The sequence below is a fragment of the Chenopodium quinoa genome, unplaced genomic scaffold (genome assembly GCF_001683475.1).
Source record: "Chenopodium quinoa cultivar QQ74 unplaced genomic scaffold, ASM168347v1, whole genome shotgun sequence".
NCBI classification, from domain to species: Eukaryota; Viridiplantae; Streptophyta; class Magnoliopsida; order Caryophyllales; family Amaranthaceae; genus Chenopodium; species Chenopodium quinoa.
This window is the reverse complement of record NW_018745470.1, coordinates 1,814,890-1,839,069: the sequence shown is the minus strand read 5'-3', so window position 1 is coordinate 1,839,069 and position 24,180 is coordinate 1,814,890. Positions and strand designations below refer to the sequence as shown.

Genomic DNA, 24,180 nt, shown 5'->3' with positions numbered 1-24,180 from the left:
AATGTTTTGATTGAAAAATTACCTGATTCCTGGTATGATTATAGAAATCACCTCAAGCATAAAAAGAGGGATTTAACCCTAGAAGAACTTGTGAGCCACATGAAGATTGAGGAAGCCAACTGGCTTAAGGATGTTTCCTCTAAGCCAAAGAATGTGTTAGCAATCAAGGCTAACCTTGTTGAATCTGGTGCTGACTCTGACAAGAAAGCAGGTGATAATCGTGCCAAGAAGGGGAGCTTTGAGAAGAAGGGAAATCTCCAAGCTAAGGGCAAGATTGGGAAGAAAGTCACTGTCAAGTGTTGGTCATGTTGTGAAGTGGGGCACTTTGCTTCACAATGCAAAAACAAGAAGAAGAAAAATCTGAAATCGAGTGGAGGAATCAAGGGTCATTCTCATCTGGTTGAGAATTAGGATGAAGATGTCATTGCTGCAGTTGTTTCTAAAGTCAACCTGGTTGAGAACAACAGTGAATGGATCGTGGACACTGGTGCATCTAAACACTTCTGTGCTAATAAGGACCTGTTTGTTAGTATGGAAGATGCAAAGGAAGGTGAACAAGTCTACATGGGAAATTCAAGCAGCTCTGAGGTACTTGGAAAAGGCAAAGTGGTTCTGAAGCTGACTTCAGGGAAGACCTTGGCTCTTCACAATGTGCTGTATGTTCCTTCTCTTCGTAGAAATTTTATTTCTGGTGCTTTGTTGAACAAAGTAGGAGTTAAGTTAGTTTTTGATGCTAATAAACTTGTGTTAACCCGTAATGGGGAGCATGTTGGAAAGGGTTACCTTAGTGGGGGCCTATTTGTTCTTGAGATTGTAACCATTCCTTCAATGAATAAGATTTCTACTCCTGCTTATATTGTTGAGTCCTTTGAATTATGGCATAGTAGATTGGGTCATGTTGGTGCAACAAAATTGAAACAAATGAAAAGTTTAAATTTGCTCCCAAATATGTCATTAGATGGATTTGAAAAATGTGAAGTGTGCGCGGAGTCTAAATTCGTGAAGAAACCCTACAAATCTATCACGAAGAGAGAGACCACACCACTTGAGCTAATTCTTTCAGATTTAGCAGACTTTAAGAACTTGGAAAGTAGAGGCGGGAAACGTTACTATATCACCTTCGTTGATGATTGTTCGAGGTATAGCAAGATGTATCTTTTAAGGACGAAGGATGAAGCTGAGTCCAAGTTTCTTGTGTATAAGGCAGAGGTAGAAAATCAGTTGGAGCGTAAAATAAAGAGAGTTTGCTCAGATAGGGGTGGAGAATATGGCTCCGATTTCCTCAAGGACTTGTGTGAAAGTGAGGGAATCATTCATGAAGTATCTGCCCCGTATACTCCGTAGAAAAATGGTGTGGCAGAGAGGAAAAATAGGACCTTGAAGGAAATGATGAATGCAATGCTTCTGAGTTCCGGGTTGCCAGACAATTTGTGGGGTGAAGCGGTTCTATCAGCTAATTATGTACATAACAGAGTAACTCACAAGAAGTTAGACAAGACTCCATATGAAATATGGAAGGGTTATGCTCCAAACTTGAATCACATGAAAGTGTGGGGGTGTCTAGCTAAGGTGGGCTATCCATCGTTCAAGCGCTCAACTATAGGTTCTAGGACCTATGATAGAGTATTCGTTGGCTATGCTGAGAATAGTGCCGCATACAGGTTTATGAGTCTGGAAGATCGCTCTATATCTGAATCTCGTGATGCAGAGTTCTTTGCACAGGTCTTCCCTTTGAAGAAAAACTTAGTTACTAACGATGTTTCTTCAGTTTCTTCATCTGCAGAGCCAGAAGATGCTTCCCCTAGAATTGAAAGTGAGATTCAACCTAGGAGAAGTAAAAGGCAAAGAGTGGAGACAAGCTTTGGACCTGATTTCCTAACAGCCTTTATAGCAGAGTGCGAAAATCTAGGTGAATTCGAAGATGATCTAGATGAGATCATGCTGTGTCTGCAGGTTGTGGATGAAGATCTGAAATCGTTTGAAGAAGCTATGAGTTCAGTAGATGCAACCTTCTAGAAGGAAGTTGTGAACAGTGCATGAGCTTGACTCAATCATGTCAAATGGAACCTGGGATCTTGTGGACCTGCCAAAAGGGAGCAGAGCTACTGGGTGCAAGTGGATTTTCAAGAGAAAAATGAGAACCGAGGGCATCGTGGAAAGGTTCAAAGCTAGATTGGTGATAAGAGGATTCACTCAAAAATTTGGCCTTGATTATTTTTATATTTATTCTCCTGTGACTAAAATTGCCACTATTCGTGTTTTGTTTGCCTTAGCTTCATCTTACAACTTGATTGTGCATCAGATGGATGTTAAGACAGCCTTTCAGAATGGCGATTTGGAGGAGGAGATCTACATGGAGCAACCTTCGGGTTTTGTAGTTCCTGGCATGGAGAATAAGGTGTGCAGACTAAAGAAATCCTTGTATGGCTTGAAACAAGCTCCGAAGCAATGGTATGAAAAATTTCATAAAACTGTTCTTAGTTTTGGTTTTGTCGTCAATGGTAGTGATGCATGTGTGTACTCTAAGATGTTTGATGCGCAATGTGTGATATTATGCCTGTACGTTGACGACATGCTCCTGTTTGGCACAAACATGTATGTCATAAATGAAACTAAGAAGTATTTAAATTCAAAGTTCGAGATGAAGGATTTGGGAGAGGTAGATGTGATCCTTGGTGTTAAAGTTACTAAAACCAAGAAAGGGTATTTTCTGTCTCAGTCTCATTATGTGGAGAAGATTCTGAAGAACTTTAATTGTTTTGATTTGCCTCCATTGAGAACTCCCTTTGACCCTTCTGAAACTTTGGTGAAAAATGTGGGGGACGGTGTGTCTCAAACTGAATATGCTAAGGTGCTTGGTAGTCTGATGTTTTTGATGAACTGCACTCGCCGTGATATTGCTTTTGCAGTTAGTAGACTTAGTCGCTATACTCATTGTCCTAGTGAGAAACATTGGGTTGCTTTGAGGCGTGTGCTCAGATATCTATGTGGAACCGTGTCTTGGGGATTGAATTTTGTTAGTCATCCTTTGGTTCTTGAAGGGTATTGTGATGCAAATTGGGTAACGGATAGTGATGAAACAAGCTCTACTAGTGGCTATGTGTTTACCCTTAGTGGGGGTGCAGTTTCATGGAAGTCTGGTAAGCAGACGTGTATAGCTAGATCAACAATGGAAGCTGAGTTCATCGCATTGGATCTTGCTACACAAGAGGCAGATTGGTTGAGAAATTTTCTTATTGATATTCCCTTGTGGGGGAAGCCATCACCACCTGTGTCGATGCATTGTGATTCACAAGCTGCTATATGTGTTGCTAAAAACAGCGTTTACAATGAGAAGAAAAGGCACATAAGAGTCAGACACGAGTCTGTGAGGCAGTTTTGTGAATGGGGTTATTTCATTGGACTATGTTCGAACAGAGAAAAACCTGGCAGACCCTTTGACTAAGGGATTAAGTCATAGACTAGTGGTGAAGTCATCAACTGGTATGGGTTTAGGATCTTTGTTGTAATGACTTGAAATGGTAGCTATTCTAGCTATGTGACATGATACATTGGTTTTAATAAATCTGGAACCTGTTTTGGTTTATTTGTTTCATTGGCATGAATCATGTGGATTTGTTATATATGTATCATGTGTTGGAATCTATTACTCTATAAGAGTGGTAAGTTTTACCAGTTAGATTCTGCTAGGATGAGTTTGTCTCTTAATGTCATTAGTCCAGTTGTTTTCTGAGCAGGGATAGATTGAGGTTCTTAAGAGAGTTAAGACCTTTGTCCCAGTAGTTCTTAAAACAGGATAGATAATGACACCAAAAGTTGAAGGGTTGAACTTATGTTCTTAATGTTCTAGTTCCATTGCATGTAATTCTCTGGTTTGCAAGGTGCTTAAACATGTTTAAGCCTGCAGGGAAAGACCTTTGAATTTGCTGGGAACGTGTGTGAATAACAAATAGGATGAACACCTACGTGAGTACGAGAGGTGGCCTCTCTCAAGGGAAGACTGGAGTATTGTTTTCCTGAAGTACTCATGAGAGCCCAAGTGTTGGCCAAGATTGGCGGAGTTGCTTAAGCTCTAAAGTCAAGGTATGTGTATTCAAGGTCCTTTCCTCGCTCCTAGGAGTTCAAATCTTAGGATACTCACTAGGGAAGTGTTGAAAACCTTGTGCACTAATGTGTTAATTCAAACCTTTGGATACTAGCATTTAAGTACTAAGACTTTCATTTATTGTTCAGATTTCATGTTGAAGATCCGCTCGCATTAGTGGGGGATTTTTGGAAATAGGTAATGCAAACGGATGCTCGCGCCCGATCGGGCGGTGTTCGCCTGATCGAGCGGAGGTGGCCAAGGAAAGGAGGAGAATTCTCGCGCCCGATCGGGCGGCGGACTTGAGTTTTTGACGAGCCCGATCGGGCGGCTTCGCCCGATGGCTCGCCCGAGATGGGGTTTCTAGATTGCCCGACCGGGCGGTGTTCGCCCGATCGGGCGCGACACCAGGTCTGGAGAAACTTAATCTCGCGCCCGATCGGGCGACTTCGCCCGATCGGGCCAGCCTTTTTCCTAGGTCGGTTTGCTTTGCATGTTTCCTTTTTCCGAGACTCATATAAATACGAGCCTTGCCTTTTCATGAGTTTCATGCTCTTTTCTAGCCGAAAACACAAACCTACCTTTTGAGATCTGAACAGTTCTTGAGCAATTTCACTCTTCGAGTTCGGGTGCACGGATTACGGAGAGAGTTGCGTTAAACTTGGGGGGCGTGCGTCACTAGGAAACTTGTACCGGTGGTGGCGTATTTCGCTTATAAGGCAGTGGATTTTGTTCCACGGCGCGACTGTGAGTTTAGGATCTTCAATTCAGGAAAGTTCTAATCTTTTTTGTTTGTTATTGATTTCAACAGTTATTTTACCAACAGTTTAGGGATTAAGCTTAGGAAATTTTATCGTTTTAATTAATAAGTTATATCTTAGGAGTGTATATAGAATTTTTTTAACTGATTAATCTGTTTAGGACTTCTAATGTAATTAGGAATCTAAGTGCTTATTTGTAGCATATATAAAGGCATTTATGCTCTTAAATAAAATTAAAACAAGTTTTATTGCTTGGAATTTTATAAAGTTTTACACATAAGCTTGTACTTCTGGAATTTGACATTACTTATGTTTTAAGCTCGTGTTGTTTAGCGTATCTTAAGCGAAACTCAAGATTCCAAAATATCCAGTATAGTTTGAAGGTTATATCCATTACAATCCATATCAAATTGGTGTGGCTACTGATTTTTTTTTTTTGGGTAATGGCTACTAATTTGTTTAGAACATCTAATGTAATTAAAAAACTTAGTCTTTATTTGTATTCTTTGTCTCGCCTATCAATAAATAGATAAAAAATAATTATAATTAAAAAAAAAAATCTTTGTAGTATTCACGTTTATAAATAACCCATTTATTCATGGTATATTAATTTCATACCCACAACCTTATGCATAATATAAAATGAGTAACTTCCTTTGAATTTGTTACACCGTCAACTAAAGATATTGTTTGGGTCCAATTTATCTAATTGAGCCTAGTCATTTGTTTGGGTCCAATTATCTAATTGGGCCTGGTCATTAAATGATCCAATATTCCAAGGTCAAGGCCCAAGCCTCCAATCAAGCCAAGTCAGCCATGAGTCATTTGGTCCGAATTGCTATGGTCAGCCCATGACTATTTAAGGGCCCAATTACTCTCCTCTCCTCATATGCAAAGGTATAAAAGCCTTCAATTGATTTTTTTAGATAAACAAAAAAAGCCTCAAGCATAAAATCTCTTGCATAGCTTCCTCTCTAAATACACTGTTTGACTTCGGCATCGGAGAGGTCTTCCTCGGATCCACCCCCGAGGCCAGTTTACGTGTGTCTTGCTGTGCAGGAAAACTTCGGCCCAGCATCCCTTGGACCGGACAAGTCTTCATCCACTTTATTGGACCTTCGGCGAGGTCCCATTGTTTTCATCCGAAACAATTTGGCGCCGTCTGTGGGGGAAGACTTTCAAAAATCTTTAAGCCAATCAGAATCATCTTGCAATCATCTTAGTAGCAATAGCTAAGAACCGCAAGAACAAAAGTCTACGTCAAGGAGTGGGCGAAAGGCCTAAAACTCCTACACCATCACCTTCACCGGACAGGAACTCTTCGAAGGGTGCTAGTTCGGGGGAGGATCATACCGGGAGGATTCCCTTTCTCCCGTAATTCACAATTCTCGTCATAGATCGAGTCCCCCTCGATCTAACAGAAGTCAGTCCGATCATAGGACTCATTCAGTGCCCCAAAGTCAACCTTTGACCATCCGCTCTCACTCTCACACTCAGCCGAGGACCCCTTTGACGGGGCCCAGCTCGGAGGAAGTGGCGAGAGCGCTGGCGGTGCTCATGGAGGCAATGAGGGCACAAAATATGCCTCCACCTCGTGATCGAACTCCTCTGCATACCAGGCATCAGCGGAGGAAGCTAGACCATGATAGGGGGGAAGCCTCCCTCCTTCCGGGAGCTGGAAGAGTGGGAAGAGGATACTTGGAGAACTGAAAGAGAGAGGAAAAAGAACCCTCAATTTTTCAAAGGATCCTCAACCTCTCGGCCAGAAACGCACAAGAGCAGCAGCTGAGCCTCTCGGCCGGAATTTGCCCACCGAGAGCGACCTGAGACTGTTCGCCGAAGCGTACTCGACCGACTTGGCGGCAGGGAGCCGAGCGTGCACAACCGCCTCTCGTTCCCTGTAGCCGAGGCCCAAACTTCCCAGCCTGGGACGAAAACCACTCCTACCTCTCTAAGAGGGCAGAGCGCGGTCCCTTCGGCCAAGAACAAAGGCAAGGCCGTTATGCTACCCACTAGTTCCCCATTCGAGCAATGGATTCTGGAAGAGCATGTGCCTACGGTTAAAATACCGTCACACATTACATATGATGGGACTTCAGATCCGAAGGACCATATCGACTCCTACGAGGGGCACACGCATCTCTGCCCAAGGTCCGAAGCGACCTGGTGCAAATATTTTCCCACCACTCTCAAGGGGGTCGCGCAAGCGTGGATCTCCAAGAGAGTAAAGGAAGGCTCTATAACGGGGTGGGACGACCTATCCACCAAGTTTAAAAGCAAATTCTCCACGGCAAACCGCCGAGAGAAGACCACTGCTAAGCTCATGGGTCTGCAGCAAGGGGAGACCGAGAGTCTCCAGGACTACCTGACCCGTTTCAGCAACGAGTCATCCAGCGTTTCTCAGCTGGACCAAGGGCTAGCTGTTTTTGCAATGCAGAATGGCCTTCAGCCCGAGGAGTTCCTAGACTTCATAGTCATGCACACCCCGCAGACCTTGGAGGAAGCTCTGAACACCTCGGATAAATTCATCCGAGCCGAGGAGTGGAACAAAACAAAATCCCAACCCCAATCTGGGAATGGGAAACAAAAACAATCGTCCGAAGGCCAAGGCCAGAAGACGAAAGGAAAGGCGAAAGCCTCAGAACAATCTTCGGCCAACGAGCCGAAGAAGGAAAAATCTGCCCCATTCACAGGCAGATATGAGTCCTACACTCCGTTAGCCCTACCGCGCGCTAAGATCTACAGCGTGACGAAGGAAGAGCAGAGTACTGGAAAGCCGAGACCACTCCCAGAGTGGTATTAGCGCAAAAATAAAAATCAATGGTGTGAGTTCCACGAATCACTGGGACACAACACTAAAGAGTGTATCCAGTTGAAGGACCAGATCGAAGATATGGTCCGGAAAGGGTACTTGAAAAAATACATCGCGGATCACCGCGAGAAAAAAGAGGTTGAGAAGTCTGAAAAGGACTCTCGGCAAGACCTTGACTTCCCCCAGAAGAACAGTAAAAATGCGGAGGGAAAATTCCCTCCAATCAATGTTATCTGGGGAGGAATATGTTCTCGGAGGGAACACAAGCGTCACCTCAGGGCTCTGACCCATCAGGTGAACCATGCTGACATTCATCTGCCCCAGTCACCGATGCCAAACATGACGTTCATATCCGCTGACTGCCGGGGAGTGACATACCCTCACGAGGACCCGTTGGTGATCATCGCCACGGTGGCCAACCACGACGTCAACAAAGTTCTAATTGACGGTGGTAGCGGAGCAAATATTTTGTTTTGAAAGGCCTATAATCAACTCAAGCTGAAGCCTAAGCACCTCACGCCGGTATCCTACCCAGAAACCAGATTCAATGGGGCTTCAACTTATCCTGATGGGAAGGTTCTGCTTCCTGTCACCATCGGCTGCGATGAAGCAGCTAGGAACGTCATGACTGAATTTTTGGTCATCGACGCTCCTTCAGTGTACAACGTGATTTTGGGGAGATCCATAATTCACGAGATCCAAGGGGTCGTCTCAACTTATCATTAGCTGATGATCTACGTTTCAGACGCCAGCTTCCCCGAAAGGGTCCAGGGCAGCCAAAAGGAGGCCCAAAGGTGAAACTACCTCAAGCCATCCACTAGTCGCCCAGATGACGACGATGAGGATAAGGAGGAGAAAGAAAAAGAAAGAGAGCCAAGCACAAAAAAGCCGAAAGGTCTAAGTGCTTCGGCCCAAGGTTCTGTGCCCAAAGAGAAAGGGCCAGAAAAAGAAAAGGCCAGCTCTTTATCTGAGCCGAAAGACTTAGAGAGCCAGCCGAAGAAGAAAAAGTCTGGGACGCCTGCTGACATAGATATCAGGCCAGATTGTGAAGAGTCCAGCCCATCAACAATGGACCTGGACCAGCAGACTGAAACGGTTGAGTTGACCGAAGGAGACGCTGAGAAATGTGTAACAATCGGGATGGACCTTGATCAAAGTACCCGTTGTGAACTTATTCAACTCCTTCGGGACAACAGAGATGTGTTTGCTTTCTCGGCAGCTGACATGCCTAGGATAAGTCAAGACCTCATCTCCCATAAGCTTAACGTCGACCCAACGTGTCGGCCAGTTAAGGAAAAGAAGCGGAATTACTCCGCAAATAAGAACCGAGACATCGCAGCCGAGGTCAAAAAGTTGCTGGACGCGGGATTCATCGAGCCCTGTCAATATCCAGAATGGCTGGCAAATGTGGTGATGGTTTAGAAGGCCAATGGTACCTGGAGAATGTGCGTTGACTTCACGGACCTAAATAAGGCTTGTCCGAAGGATTTCTATCCCTTGCCGAGGATCGATCAGCTAGTTGACTCGACAAGTGGCCATGCCTTGCTTAGTTTCATGGACGCATTCTCAGGGTATCATCAGATCTTCATGCACCCCGACGACCGAGCAAAAACGGCATTCGTCACGAACGCCGGGGTGTACAATTATAAAATGATGCCCTTCGAATTGAAAAATGCGGGGGCAACTTATCAAAGGCTGGTGGATCAAGTTTTTGCCGATCAAAAAGGCCGAAACATGGAAGTTTATGTTGACGATTCAATCGTCAAAAGCAAAAAATCTGAAGACCATGTTAAGGACCTGGCTGAAACCTTCGCCACCTTAAGAAAACATCAAATGAAGCTGAATCCGAAGAAGTGTGTCTTCGGCGTGAAGTCAGGGAAATTCCTTGGGTTCATGGTCAGCAAGAGGGGGATTGACGCCAATCCCTCCAAAGTCAAAGCAGCGCTCGATCTTCCTGAGCCAAAAACAAAGCGGGATGTTCAGCGGCTCACCGAAAGAATGGCAGCCCTCTTGAGGTTCATTTCCAGGGCTTCGGACAAGGGGTTACCTTTCTTCAAAGCCCTGAAACTCCCAAAAACAAAAGAGCTCGTTTGGGAAGAAGTGCTAAAAGAGGCCTTCAAGTAGCTTCGGGAGCACCTGGCTCAACTCCCGACACTAGCTAGTCCAGTAGAGGGAGAAACTTTGTATCTGTACGTGGCTGTCAGCCCAGCCACCTCCAGTGCGGTGCTGCTGAGGGAAGAAAATAAAATTCAGCAACCGATCTACTTCGTCAGTCACACTCTGACGAATGTCGAGACTCGCTACCCTCTACTCGAGAAAGTCGCCTTTGCAGTAGTGGTAGCTGCTCGGAAACTGAGGCCTTATTTTGATTGCCATTAGATAGTGATCTTAACTGATCAGCCGCTGGAAATAGTTCTCGGCAAAGTTGAAAAATCTGGTAGGCTGGCCAAGTGGGATTTCAGCTCACCGAATTCAGCATCAGCTACTAGCCGAGAGCAGCCATCAAGGCTCAAGCTCTAGCGGACTTCTTGGCCGAATGCTCGTACCAAGAGACGCTAGACGATGAAAAGAAAATCTGGACCGTGTTTACGGATGGATCCTCCACCGTAAATGGTTCGGGGGCAGGGGTAGTGATAACCTCTCCCGAAGGCAAATCCTTTGAGTATGCACTAAAATTTTCTTTTAAGGCTTCGAACAACGAAGCTGAATATGAGGCAGAAATCACTGGCCTAGAATTGTGCATCTCCTTGGAAGCCGAACATGTCTGCCTGAAGACATACTCTCAGCTAGTTGCATATCAGATCGGTGGCAGCTACGAGGCCAAAGAGTCCTCCATGATAGCCTATCTTGCCAAGATCAAATCAGTCATTGCAAAGCTGAGAACTTTTGAAGTTCAGCTGATCCCAAGGGGTCAGAACGCTCAAGCCGATGCACTCTCCTAACTTGCCAGTTCAACTCTCACTGAGCTGAACATATCTTTATGCGTGGAAGTGCGCCGAGAAAGAAGTGTCGACGAAGCACCTGAAGTGTGCTGCACTGACCCAGAGCCCAGTTGGATGGATCCCATCCTAGCTTTCAAGCTTCGGGGAGAAATTCCCGAAGATAGAATTTTGGCCTCCAAACTGAAGAGAACCAGCTCAAGGTTCATCGTCTTCAGAGGGGAGCTTCTGAAAAAGTCCTTCTCAGCCCCATTGCTGAAATGCGTGGGGCCAACAGATGCATATTACATCCTTCGGGAGATTCACCTCGGCATCTGTGGGAATCACATTGGGGGAAGGACCTTAGCCCACAAGGCATTGAGGGCCGGATATTACTGGCCCACCATGATCTCAGATGCTAAGGAGCTGGTCCAAAAATGTGAAAAATGTCAAAAATTTGCACCAGTCATCCATCAGCCAGCTAGAAACCTTCAGCCGATCCTTAATCCACTCCCATTTGCCCAATGGGGGCTGGATATTTTGGGACCCTTTCCAGATGCACCTTACCAAAAAAGATGGTTAATAGTCGACATCGACTATTTCAGCAAATGGATTGAGGCTGAAGCAGCTTCGAATATCACAGAACAAACTGTGAGGAAATTTATCTGGCAGAACATTATTACCTGCTTCAGTATTCCGAGGGTCTTTGTCTTCGATCATGGGAGGCAATTTGATAATCTGCCGCTGAGGCGGTACACAGATTAATTCGGCATCAAATTGGCATATTCAGCAGTGTGTCATCCACAAAGTAATGGCCAAGCCGAAGCTGCAAATAAACAAATCCTCAATGCTTTGAAGAAAAGGGTTGAAGATCAAAAGTCCAAGTGGATAGAGGAACTTCCAGGAACCCTCTGGTCGCTTCGGACGACTGAAAAAGAGGCAACGGGCTATTCACCTTTTGAGCTGGTGTATGGTGCCGAAGCCGTTCTTCCAGTGGAAATCGGCTCTGAGAGTCTACGAGTGCACCACTTCTCGACTGAGAATGAGCAACTTATGAAGGAATCTCTCGATTTCCTCGATGAAGTAAGAGGCTCAGCCCGAGACAGAATGACTGCTTATAAGCAGAGAATCAGCAAATTTTACAACCGAAGGGTCCATGCAAGGCCTCTCAAAATTGGAGACCTTGTCCTTCGGAATGCTGCTGCAGTTCAGAAAGGCCGAATCCATGGGAAACTCTCAGCTTCATGGGAGGGACCCTATGAAATATGTGATGAGCTTCAGCCAGGGACATACCGACTTCGTCAGTTAGATGGAACTGAGCTGAAAAATCACTAGAATGCTGATGTACTTAAGAAATATCATGTGTAAACCCTTCGGGGCAGAACAATCTTTGTAAGTACATTTTGAATCATTAATGAGAGGCCTCAGAGCCACCATTTCTATAATTATTTGCAACTTTTTATTCTTTCAAGTTTTCTTTATTCTATCTACTCTTTAAGGGTTTTTATTCAGCCTCGTCTGAAACCTTCGCCTTTGGGTAACTGGGTTTCAGATTGCTGACAAACTTGTCTTTTTAAAGAACTCTAGTCTTTTAGCTGAAGTCAAACTTCAGTAAGACTTGTTCTCTAAAGACATGAGTCCATGGACAAATCTGGGATATTGCCTTAACTGAGCCTTGTACCCCAGAAAGCCATTATCCGAAACATTCCCTTCAGTTGGCCTTGTGTTTCGGATATCCATTTTAAAAGATAGACAGAAAATCAAGGATAATAGCACCTGCTAGAAATTTTTTATTCAGCTTCGTCTGAAAGTTCAAGAAACAAAACCCAACTCAGCAATCCAAAGACTTGAGTCTTCAGATTTCTGGGGGGGGCAACAGGCACTATCAGTGCAAGTTTATCTTCAGCAGAATTCTTCAAGCCAAAAGCTTTGTACTTAGCAAATTTTTGCGAAATTTCTCAAGTTCAGAAACAGTAAAGCATTCAAAGTAAGACAAAGCAATTGAAGAAAAAGCATCAGATTAATGAGAGTAATGCTCAGAAAGCGAGCTACAAAGTTTAAGTGTTCAAATAAACTAAAAGATTATATCGGCAGCCGCCCACAAGCGGAAAATAACAGCTGCCAAAATACGTACAGAAACAAAAATAAACTGTTTGTACATCAAGGCAAGCTGAAGCAAAAATAAGGCAAAAAGAGATTCAGAAGGAAGCAAGTCTGAAGTTAAGCACATGTTGATCCGCAAGACTCTGAAGACGACTGCCTGATTTCCTATGCTTCAGCCGGAGGATCAGGCTGGTCAGCTGGGTCTAGCCCCGGGGAAGTCTCGGTCCCAGCAGCGGAGGAGGCAGGTTGTGCCCTTGCCTGAGCTTCAGCGGCTCGCTGTTCAGCCTCCAACTCCTGCCGCTCAGCTTCCTCCTCGGCTTGTTCAGCCCAAAGGATTTCATGCTCAGCAGGAGTGGCATACAGCATGTGCGGATCCTCGGGGTCCTGAGCCCAAAGCGCACACTTAGCCTAATCCAACGAAGGCTCAGCATGGAGAGCCAACCTCCGAGCCACCTTAAATCCATTTATGTAGCCCATTTCTTACTCTTCTTGGGTATAGAGGCGGACTTGGAGCAAGGCTTCAGCGTCAGCCAACCTCTTTCGACTCTCCTCCAAATCCTTTTTAGATTTTTCTAACTCCTCTGAGAGTTTGGAGGAAGAAGTCTTCTGCTCATTAAGCTCCAGCTGGACGATGGAAGTCTCGGCCTTGGCCTGGGTCAGCTCATCTCCCTTAACCTTCATCTGATCTTCAAAGTCCTTCAGCTTCTGGTCCTGGCTTTCAGCAGCAGCTTGGGCAGCAGAAAGGTGAGCTTCCCTGGCCTGTTGAGCCTCTTCAGCAGCCATCCTGCTGGACTTCAGACCCTCCAGCCTCTGCTCCATCTCCCGAACTTGGCCAGCAGCCTCGGCAGCGATTCGACGAGAGATAGCCGCCTTGAAACTAGGGATGTCAAATGCTCCCAGCTCGTTGATGACCCTTTCCCCGGCCATCAGAGTAGGGAAAACCTCAGTTTCCGTGGCGTGGCAGAAGGTCCAAAGGGCCTCAGCAGCCTGCTTCTCAAATTTTTCGGTCGCTGCCTGCCTCTCTTCAGCAGCCTGCTGTTTCAGCTCAGCCAGCTTCGCCTCCTCCCAGGCACGCTGTACGAAGGGCTTCTGAACAACTGTTGTACGAAGGGAGTTCATTGTCTGTGTTAGAGATGGCTTCTAGAATCACTAGCCTAAAGTGTGAGTATAATTTGCCGCACAGATGTGTTGATGGATTTGCTTCTTTGGTTAATGAAGCGATTCCTAACAACAACCACATGGCCGAGACATTCTATGAGGTCAAGAAAATTGTTAAGGGGTTAGAGCTGCCCCATGAAAAGATTCATGCATGCCCGAAAGGATGTATGTTGTTTTGGAAAGATGATGCTCAATTATCTACATGTAGGGTGTGTGGCAGCGACCGATACAAGAAGACTTCTAAAGGTAGCTTAGTGCCTTTGAATGTTCTATTTTATTTCCCTATCACACCTAGGTTGCAAAGGCTTTTTGCAACTAAAAACATTTCTGAGGAAATGACATGGCATGCTAAAAATCCTCGAGTTCAAGGCACAATGGCACACCCTAGCGATAGTGAAGCGTGGAAACACCTAGATAGTTGCTTTCCTGAGTTTGCCTTTGAACCTCGTAATGTTCGACTTGGCCTATGTAAGGATGGATTTGCTCCACATGGTCAGTTTGGGGGACAATATTCATGTTGGCCTGTCATTTTGACCCCTTATAACTTGCCTCCGTCAATGTGTATGAAAAGACAGTTCATGTTTCTTTCGTTACTCGTTCCTGGTCCTAAAAACCCTAAGGGCAACTTGGATGTTTACATGCAGCCGCTCATACACAAGTTGAAACAGTTGTGGGAAGTTGGGGCAGATACTTACGATATTTCGAGAAAACAAAATTTCAATCTTCGAGCAGCCATCCTATGGACCGTTAGTGACTTCCCGGCTTATGGTATGTTATCTGGTTGGACCACAGCCGGTAATAAGGCTTGTCCATATTGCATGGAGAAAAGCAAAGCGTTTTGGCTCGAAAATTGTGGTAAGGTTTCTTGGTTTGACTGCCATCATCAATTCCTTCCGACAAATCATCCTTTTCAAAATAGTAAAAATGCATTTTGTAAAAACAAAGTCGAAAAAGGTTCACCACCTCACATCATGTCAGGAGAGGAACTTTGGGAATGTGTGAAAAACCTCCCGAAAGCAACAGATGGCCCCGAGGCGCTGAAACGTGTCAAGAATGCAAAAAAAGGGTGGTTCAAGCAAAGCACTCTATGGGACCTTCCATATTGGAAACATCTGCTTGTTCGTCACAACTTAGATGTCATGCACGTTGAAAAAAACTTTTTTGATCAGTTGATTCACACTACAATGGACGTGAAAAAGAAATCTTGTGACACCCCATCAGCTCGGAATGACATTGCTAAATATTGTAAACGGCCCCAGCTACATCTTCAAGAGGATGATAGAGGAAAAGAATTCATGCCAAAGGCTCCATTTGCTCTTGACAAGGCTCAGAGAAAGGTTTTGTGTGAGTGGGTCAAACAGCTGCGGTTTCCTGATGGTTACGCTTCCAATTTAAGCCGATGCGTTGATTTGCAATCAGGTAAGTTACATGGAATGAAAAGTCATGATTGTCACGTGTTCATGGAGAGGTTGTTGCCCACTGCTTTGAGTGAATTGCTCCCTACCCATATATGGAATGCAATTACATAAATAAGCCAATTCTTTCGCGATTTATGTTGCTACACAATTACAGTTAGCGACATGGAGCGATTGGAAAAAAACATAGCTGAGATCCTGTGCAAGCTTGAGAAGGTTTTCCCCCCATCTTTCTTTAACTCCATGGAGCATTTACCAATTCATTTGCCATATGAGGGCAAGTTATGTGGACCTGTTCAATATCGGTGGATGTATCCTTTCGAAAGGTAAAAACAAAGTCCTTTCTCAACTCTTACTTTCATCTCTTTCATTGATTTCCGTTACTTATACTTCTACGGCTACATAAACATAATTACAGGTTCCTCAATCACCTGAAACGAAAAATTGGTAATAAGGCTCGTGTTGAAGGTTCCATATGCAACGCTTATCTCACTGAAGAGATATCAAACTTCTGCTCCAATTACTTTCAGCCCTAAGTTGACACAAAAACACGAGATCTAGGTCAAAATGTGAATGCTGATGTGGAATCCCCGGCTGACAATGATGAAATCCCAGAGCTGTTCACGGTGGATAAGGGTCGTGTGTCAAATTTGGGTAAAACTCGGTATTTAGATGACAAGGAACTTGAACGTGCTCATTTGTTCGTTTTAAGAAATACCGGCATTCTTGGTGAATACGAAAGGTATATATGTTTACGATAAACTTTTGAAAATCCCTTAAATTTAATATAATTGCTGCAATAATTAACCATGTGTCATTAATCTATTAGGCAGTTTGAGGACTACATTCTTAGTACTCGAACTTATTTGCGTCGAGAAGATGTCATGGAGAAATGCGAAAGTGAATTCCCTGATTAGTTTCATCACAAGGTGATAATACCTTTCGAACATTGCATCTCGATTAATTTGTGATAATATAATATAATATATTTCATTTCTATTAGTGTGACGCTTGTATTCGTAACGGTTATAGGTGAGAGAACAAAAACCAAGTTCCGATGTGTTGCGAGCATTGTCTATGAGGCCTTTCAAGCGTGTTCGAACTTGGAACCAGATATTTGTCGATGGCTTTAATTTCCACACACAGTCCTATGGCAAACATAAATCTACGATGAATTACGGGGTGTGTGTCTCAAGTGAGGACGGTGGAGAGTAATTTGGCATTTTAAACGACATAATTGAACTTGTCTACACCGGTCCCGAAAAAGAGTACAAGACTATTCTGTTTAGTTGTAGTTGGATGGATTGTGGTAAAGGAATGAACATTCATGAACAATACAAGCTTGTCGAAGTAAATCATACTAAGAAGTATCCCAAGTATGATCCATTTGTCTTATCTTACCAAGTGTCTCAAGTGTATTATGCATCTTACCCTAGCCTTAAACGTGATTGGGTTCAATGGTGGGCTGTATTTAGAACTCAAGCAAGGTCGGTGATTGATGCTCCGGTGGATTTAGAGTTTTTGCAGGGTCCTTCCCCACAAGTACATGCAACGCTTTGTCCACCAAATGACATTCCAGACTATGAACTTGATAGTGATGATGATGATGACGATGGCTTTATTATCTCAAGCGATGAAGAAGAAGAAGAAAGCATTGGCTCCAGTGACAGTGACGAAGAAGAGGACATCAATGTATTTTTAGATGACACTAGTGATAGTAATAGTGATAGTAATAGTGATAGTGATAATGATAGTGGTAGTAGTGATAAGAGTAATGAAGAGGAGAATATGTAGTTACTCCTTTTACTATTGTCTTCGAATGTTTAGTTTTTAATGACTACTCGGATTTGTAATATTGCATTACATTTTTGGTCTCATTTTTATTATTTTAATGTCTTATGGATCTAGTTTATGAATTTACAATGTGCGATTATGGTACTAATAACTTTTTCAGGTGGTCATCATGGGAGGAGGAAATAAAGGAGAAACGTCCAAGAGGAGAAAGTCTAAGGGGAAATCTCCGGTTGTACGTGTTGACGAGGATGAGTCAATGGAGGAAGCGGAGGCACATGATTTGGGGGCCTCTCAAGAAATCGTCAGAAATGTACAAGGGCAACAGGAGCAACAGCAGCTTCAGGAACAGGAGCTACAGGACCCGCATCCTAATGACTTGCTAGAGTTGGACCCTTCCACACTTTGGTGCGTATGTATTTGTATAATGAAATATCCTTAAATTCTTATTTACTTTGATAAAGTGAATTTGTATTACTTTAACCATGTTTTGTTCGCTTTTTGTTGATTATCTACTTACATGAATGTCTATCCTTTATTATAGGTTTGATGATAGGCCGGTGAAGAATGTGCTCTCCGACTCGCTAACCGGCTACTATGTTCAGCCTTGGAGGAATTATGGAGAGGTTGATGAAGATTCGAGAGAGCACTTTTGGAACTTGTTCAACGTATGATAACTTTAACCTAACATAATACATGTTTTATAAATTATATTGATGGAGTTGAATTTTGTAATAAAGACATTTTCTTGATTTGCAGAAAAAATTCAAGTGGGCACCTGAGTTAAACAACCAAGTGAAGGACACTTTCGAAGAAAAGTTTGCAAATCGCCTACGTGACACGTTCTACAACATCACACACAGACTGAATGGTCGCAAACCAAGATGGATTAATAAGGATGTCCACGAAGGCATGATGAAAATTGTTGCCACCGATCCAAAATATAAGAAGCGGTCGGAACAAAACAAGAAGAACCGAAGAGGCGGATCCATGGAAAATGTCGTTGAACCGACCCACTTTCAAGGTTCAATGTCATCTGTACAACATGCTAAAAAGATGGTAAGGTTACTACAATATGTCCAGTAACAATTATGTCATTTGTCTATTAATGAATTTTGGTGGGCTAACATGTTTTCATTGATTTTCTGCATGTACATATAAAGGCTGCAAAAAACCAAGGCCAATTACCAAATGCCCATGATCTATTCTTGAAGACACACTTCAAGGAAGTGCCTGGTAAAGGCCAAGTGACTGCCAACAACAAAGCAAAAAGGATTGCGGTAAACACTTATTATATGAGTTGAAATATGGCAAATTAGCAAAGTAGAACTCAATATATGCTTATTTTGGATGAATTTGGATGAGTTAGGGTCGAACATTGACATATGTGCTTATTTCTCTTAATTTCTATCCTTAGGCACTTACAAGAAATTGATATTGGAATGTTAGAAGAAAGAACGAGTCCATTTGCTTGAAAACTTAGAAAATAGGCATGGTTTTAGCCATATAGGCCAAATTTGGATGATTTTGGAGGAGTGAGGGTTGAAAATTGACATATGTGCTTATTTTTCTTAATTTCTATCCTTAGGCACTGAAAAGCAATTGATATTGGAATGTTAGAAGAAGTAACGAGTCCATTTGCTTGAAAACTTAGAAAATAGGCATGATTTTAGCCATATAGGCCAAATTTGGATGATTTTAGAGGAGTGAGGGTTGAAAATTGACATATGTGCTTATTTCTCTTAATTTCTATCCTTAGGCACTTAAAAGAAAGTGATATTGGAATGTTAGAAGAAAGAATGAGTCCATTTTCTTGAAAACTTAGAAAATAGGCATGGTTTTAGCCATATAGGCCAAATTTGGATGATTTTGGATGAGTGAGGGTTGAAAATTGACATATGTGCTTAATTTTCTTAATTTCTATCCTTAGGCACCTAAAAGTATGCGATATAACTCCATATTGTTTGTTGTTTTTTTAACAATATTTTATTTTATCTTCAATATTTTGTAGGACACCTACCAGAAGAAGCTCGAAGAAACAATGAGTCAGGGGATTCAGAAGAGTTCCAATGAGTTGTACTGGGAGTCGGTGGGTGGGCGCAATAAGAAGGGTCGTGTGAAGGGACTTGGCCAAAGTGCAGAGTTCTACTATGGAAAACAGGGTTGTGGTTCCCGTTCTTCAGAGCAATACACGCCGTCTGTCATTTCTCAAATGCAAGACCAGATGGAACACAGGGTGCAAACTCTTCAAACTCAAATGGAAGCCTGAATGGTTGAAATGGAGAGGAGATACAAGGAGAGTTTCGATGAGATGATGAGTCGTCTCAACAACAACGACTCATGTTCCACCATTCATCCTCAGCATCGGGACCCTAGGAACGACCCGGGTGGTGGTGGAGCAGGCCAGGGTTTCCAGGCGATTGCGTAGCTTAGCTTTAGTCTAGCATAGAATCACTCTAACCTAGCTTTTGTTTGGTATAGATACCAAAATGTGGACTATCTTTTGTACTAGGACATAATTATTATATATATATGTACATAACCCTAATTTCGTAGGTCGGTAATTAATTTTTTAAAAACAACAATTTTAGGACTCAATATTTATTTATTTTTTTTGTCGATTTATCATTAAAAAAATTCAGGTTTGAAAATGCAGAAAATTACAAAAATTTGTTTTGGGCTGGAAATACAATTTGCGACGGAATATTTCGTCGTAATTTACATATTTGCGACGGAATTTTCCCTCGCAAATTATAATTTGCGACGGAATTTTCCCTCGCAAAATATGATTTACGACGGAATTTTCCATCGTACAAATATACATTGCGACGGAAAATTCCATTGTAAATTATATTTTGCGAGGGAAAATTCCGTCGCAAATTATATTTTGCGAGGGAAAATTCCGTCGTAAATTATATTATGCGAGGGAACTCTTTCCGTCGCAAATTTGCGACGGAACTTCATCAAAGGCCAATTCCAAGTCCGACGATATTATTTCCGTCGTAAAATCCGTCGTAAAGTTGGTTTACGACGGAATTTCCGTCGTAAAATGGCCATTTTCCTACAAAGGGTTTTCCGACAACCATTTACGACGGAATTCCGTCGTAAACCAACTTTACGACGGAATTTACATAGTTTACGACGAACTTTTTCCGTCGTTATTAAGGTGTTTTCTAGTAGTGTCCTGGGCAATCTTCGCATCCTCCCAGGCACGCTCCAGCTTGTCTTGAAGGGTGTCAATCAGCTCTACAGTAAGAGTCTGATTGTGCACAACCTGTTTACTGGGGCACATCAGTAAAAAAAGAAAAAGAAAAAGAGAAAAGAAAGAGCCAAAAAGGAGGAGAAGGAGAAGAGATTAATAAAAGCAAAACAGAATAATTAAACGGTTAAGTACCTGCATCAGCAAACGCTGGTTGTCTCTTGCGGGGTCAGGGACCCTTCGGCTGGACTATCCCATTCCAGCCGTGGCCTTCAGCGACCACACCCTCGCTCGGTCCACCTCCGACATATCAGATAGGTCGCCGAAGTAACCTGCAGCCCGTTCACGGTTCTGGCCCCAAATTCGTTCCCAAACAGGTTCTGGGACTATGATGTGGGGGGCCGAGAAGCCCAAATCTCTAGATTTCAGCGTCTAGAATGATGGGAAGGAAGAAGAGGGAACCTCCTGAGCCTTCTCGGGCTCAGCATGTCCTTCCCTTTCGGCGGAGCCCAGCTGGTCTCCACCAGGGTCAGCAGTAATGACCTCCTCAGCTTCCTCCCCCAGATCAGGTTGACGAAGTAGAGCGTCAACCTCCCTATCAATATCATCTGAGAAACCTTTAGCGATTGGTTTCTCAGAGTCTTCAGCAGGGCGTCCCTGAACCCTCCCCTTCGGATCAGGAGTTCGTTGGTCCACCTCCATCTCTTGAGTCTCGGGAGGTGGAGGGGGGGTTTGAGGACGCGGAGCTTCCGGTGGAGGGGGAGCCCTCGGCGAGCGTCTACCTTCATCAGGCTCCCTTATTTGGATGCCCTCGGTAGGCCTCATCCCCGTCTGAAACTGACGAGGCCCCAGCACGGCTAACCTCCTCCTCCTCTTTGCCAAGGGCTGCTTGTCCATTTCTTCAGATTCTGACGAAGATAGATCCCCAGAACGAGCAGGCGCTTTCCCTTCTCTCCTTCCGCTCCCTTCCTCAGACTGCAGAAAGGGGGGGCAGCAAAGTGTGAGTAAAAAAAATAAAAAATAAAAAAAAACGAGCAAGTCAGGAACTCATCGGAACCCTCGGCTGAGCTCCAGGTGCAGGGATATCCCTCTCAACGGCACCAGACATCCCAACACCTCCTTCCAAGGAGTCGATTGCTCGGGACACGTCCTCGGCTGTCTGAGCAGCCTGTGCTTCCTCGGGTAATAAAGGCCTGAGGGGATCTCGCTTGTCCCACCAAGGCTTCTGCTTGGTGTAATCGGCGGCAGCCTCGATCTGAAGGCCCGTTTCATGCAGATGAAACGGACGGTTCTTCGGAGCCGTGATCGCCGGAGCCCGATCTAGAATGACTCGTTCGGCGTTCACCCCAAGCCGATTATAGTCAATACCCGAGGTAGCTTCGCTCAACTCTGAAAAGAATAGACGAAGGTTAGACTGGGGGAATAAGTATCAAAAATAAGCGGAAAATTAAACAAGTCAAAGTCCTCGGCCCCAGCCGAACATACTTACCATCCCTGTACTTTCGGCTGAGGCCGAAAACCGTCAACATCTTCTCTTGGAAGACGTAATGGTTATCTAGAAGCCATCTGGCCGGGATAAATCTCATTCGGCCAACTCCCCCAGGGTTATTCTGCTTCCCGAAGAAGCTCATTTTCTCGTAGCTGGGGTGACGAGCGGCATCAGGGTCCTCAGGGCCTAGATCCTGCATGTTCGGATCAGGCCTGGAGAGGTATCAGGGAGCTCCGAAAAAATAAGGGTGCTCCGAATCAGCGGGAACCCTCACCCAGACCCATTGACCTCTCTAATCCTTATCCGAAGAATCGTTCGGCCACATAGTTAGATATTGGGGGCGGCTCTCTATTCGCCACCAGCCTGAAGACCCGTGTTGGCCGTACACGCTCTGGATGTTCTGCACTAGCTGATGCATCCTTTAGAAGCAGTGCAAATTCGGCTTAACGGCAAAAAACCGGCACACTCAGAGATAAGTCATCACCCGCCGAATACTAACGGGTGTTAATTGGCATAGGGAAATCCTATACTTTATTAAAATATCCCTGACGAAGGGATCCAGGGGGAACCGGAGCCCATACTGTAATTGCCGAGTGTACACCCCAATATATCCAGGAGGGGGACGGTGCATCCTGTCAGTCGGCAAGGGCATTCGGCACCAATGCCCATCCTCCTCGAAAATGTTGTAGTGCAACTCTATTTGCTCGGCAAACCGGTAGGTTTCGGCGTGCCGAACCCACCAAGAGTAAGGAGTATTTCTCACCATGGCGTCCTGAGCCTCGGCGTCTTGCCATTCAGCATGCCCAGGGAGCAGGTCCCAGAGCACAGGGGGCAACTCTTCGGCCTGCCCAGCCCGTTCTCTCTGTTCAAGCTACCCCGCCTCACCGGCCCCGGCGTCCTGCTGAGGCGGCGCGACATTCAAAGGAACGGCCGGAATTTCCTTCTCCGAGTCTTCCCCGACTTGTTCCCCGTTCCAAATATCGGCGCGGTCACGGGGATCCCCAACCTGGCCCCGTCGACCCGGTTGACGCCCTCTTCCTCGAGCCATAACCAAATTCGAAAAAGAAAAGTAGGGAAAAGAGGGATTCTCTAAAAAAAAGGGCAAGAAAATCAAAAGAACTCGAAGAAATTTACCTTCAAATAGGCCGAAATGCGCCGGTCAAGTCAGTGGGAGTGACGGATTTGAGTGTCGAACTCGGATTCGGGAATATTGCGCCAAAGATTCAAAGCGAAATTGGGTTTCTATGAGAATTCGAGTGCAAATTGGTGAAGAAATGAAGCGAAAATTCGAATCAGACCTTATAATTCCGGAAGAGAGAATTCCAAAGGTCGAAAAAATTCAAATCTCTTTTAAATGCCTCCTTAATTAACCGTTAAACACTCTCTCATTTGATTAACCGCCCATTATCCACTCCATTTCCTATTAATTATCCAAATTACAGTTATTTAATTAATGACTGTTTAAAAATTTAAATCTTCTGATTTAATTAAATCATTTACTTCCCTCCATTTTTATTGGATTCAAACCCGACCCGTCATCCTTCCAAATCGGGTCTGGGGGGGGGGCAAGTTGTTTGGGTCCAATTTATCTAATTGGACCTAGTCATTTGTTTGGGTCCAATTATCTAGTTGGGCCTGGTCATTAAATGATCCAATATTCCAAGGTCAAGGCCCAAGCCTCCAATCAAGCCAAGTCAGCCATGAGTCCTTTGGTCCGAATTGCTATGATCAGCCCATGACTATTTAAGGGCCCAATTACTCTCCTTTCCTCATATGCAAAGGTATAAAAGCCTTCAATTGATTTTTTTATGATATACAAAAAAAAGCCTCAAGTATAAAATCTCTTGCATAGCTTCCTCTCTAAATACACTGTTTGACTTCGGCATCGGAGGGGTCTTCCTCGGATCCACCCCCAAGGCCAGTTTACGTGTGTCTTGCTGTGCAGGAAACCTTCGGCCCAGCTTCCCTTGGACCGGACAAGTCTTCATCCACTTTATTGGACCTTCAGCGAGGTCCCATTGTTTTCATCCGAAACAGATATGATGAGGCATAATAAAAAAAATTGTGTTTGTTTTTGTTTTTTTTTTAAAGAGGGATACTATATTACTATTGTCACATTCTGTTTTGTTATTTCAAAGGTGATTTATGTATAGTACGTACATGACGTAACTTGTCCCACATTTATTATACAGATCGATGTTTTTTTTTTATTTTTTTTTATTTTTTTTTGTATTTGGTGAGAAAACAATGACACGAGTTGGACATCCATGGAAAATTCAAAAGATAATCTCCGTATAATATTTACTTTGACGACGTTGATAATCTTTTTTTTTTTTTTGACAATAGCAAAAGAACAAGCAAACTAAGAAAAAGTAGACAACGTAAGAAGACATCTTCTAGCCATATCGTTAGCCCGTTGTACCTGATCTCTTAGCACCTTTAAAATTGCA

The 24,180-nt window shown here is 43.9% G+C and overlaps 4 protein-coding genes across 4 annotated transcripts in view; 3 read left to right on the top strand and 1 right to left on the bottom strand.

The window, feature by feature from the left end:
- The window catches only part of LOC110715149, an 82,921-nt gene that overhangs the window by 17,372 nt on the left and 41,369 nt on the right, over positions 1-24,180 (top strand). The gene's annotated exons all lie outside the window — the stretch shown is intronic.
- Positions 12,844-13,797, bottom strand: LOC110715153 (chromosome partition protein Smc-like). Its single transcript, XM_021893723.1, has 2 exons — positions 13,186-13,797; positions 12,844-13,086 (listed from the first exon to the last, which is right to left on the bottom strand). Exons 1-2 carry the CDS (start codon positions 13,795-13,797, stop codon positions 12,844-12,846), a joined length of 855 nt encoding a protein of 284 aa, XP_021749415.1.
- LOC110715152 lies at positions 13,812-16,168 on the top strand. Its single transcript, XM_021893722.1, has 5 exons — positions 13,812-15,255; positions 15,409-15,577; positions 15,670-15,719; positions 15,813-15,993; positions 16,081-16,168. Exons 1-5 carry the CDS (start codon positions 13,812-13,814, stop codon positions 16,166-16,168), a joined length of 1,932 nt encoding a protein of 643 aa, XP_021749414.1.
- LOC110715037 lies at positions 16,996-19,627 on the top strand. The gene is made up of 5 exons (XM_021893609.1): positions 16,996-17,450; positions 17,587-17,710; positions 17,802-18,101; positions 18,206-18,322; positions 19,054-19,627. The coding sequence occupies exons 1-5, from the start codon at positions 17,215-17,217 to the stop codon at positions 19,309-19,311; spliced, it is 1,035 nt and encodes a 344-aa protein (XP_021749301.1). The 5' UTR covers positions 16,996-17,214; the 3' UTR covers positions 19,312-19,627.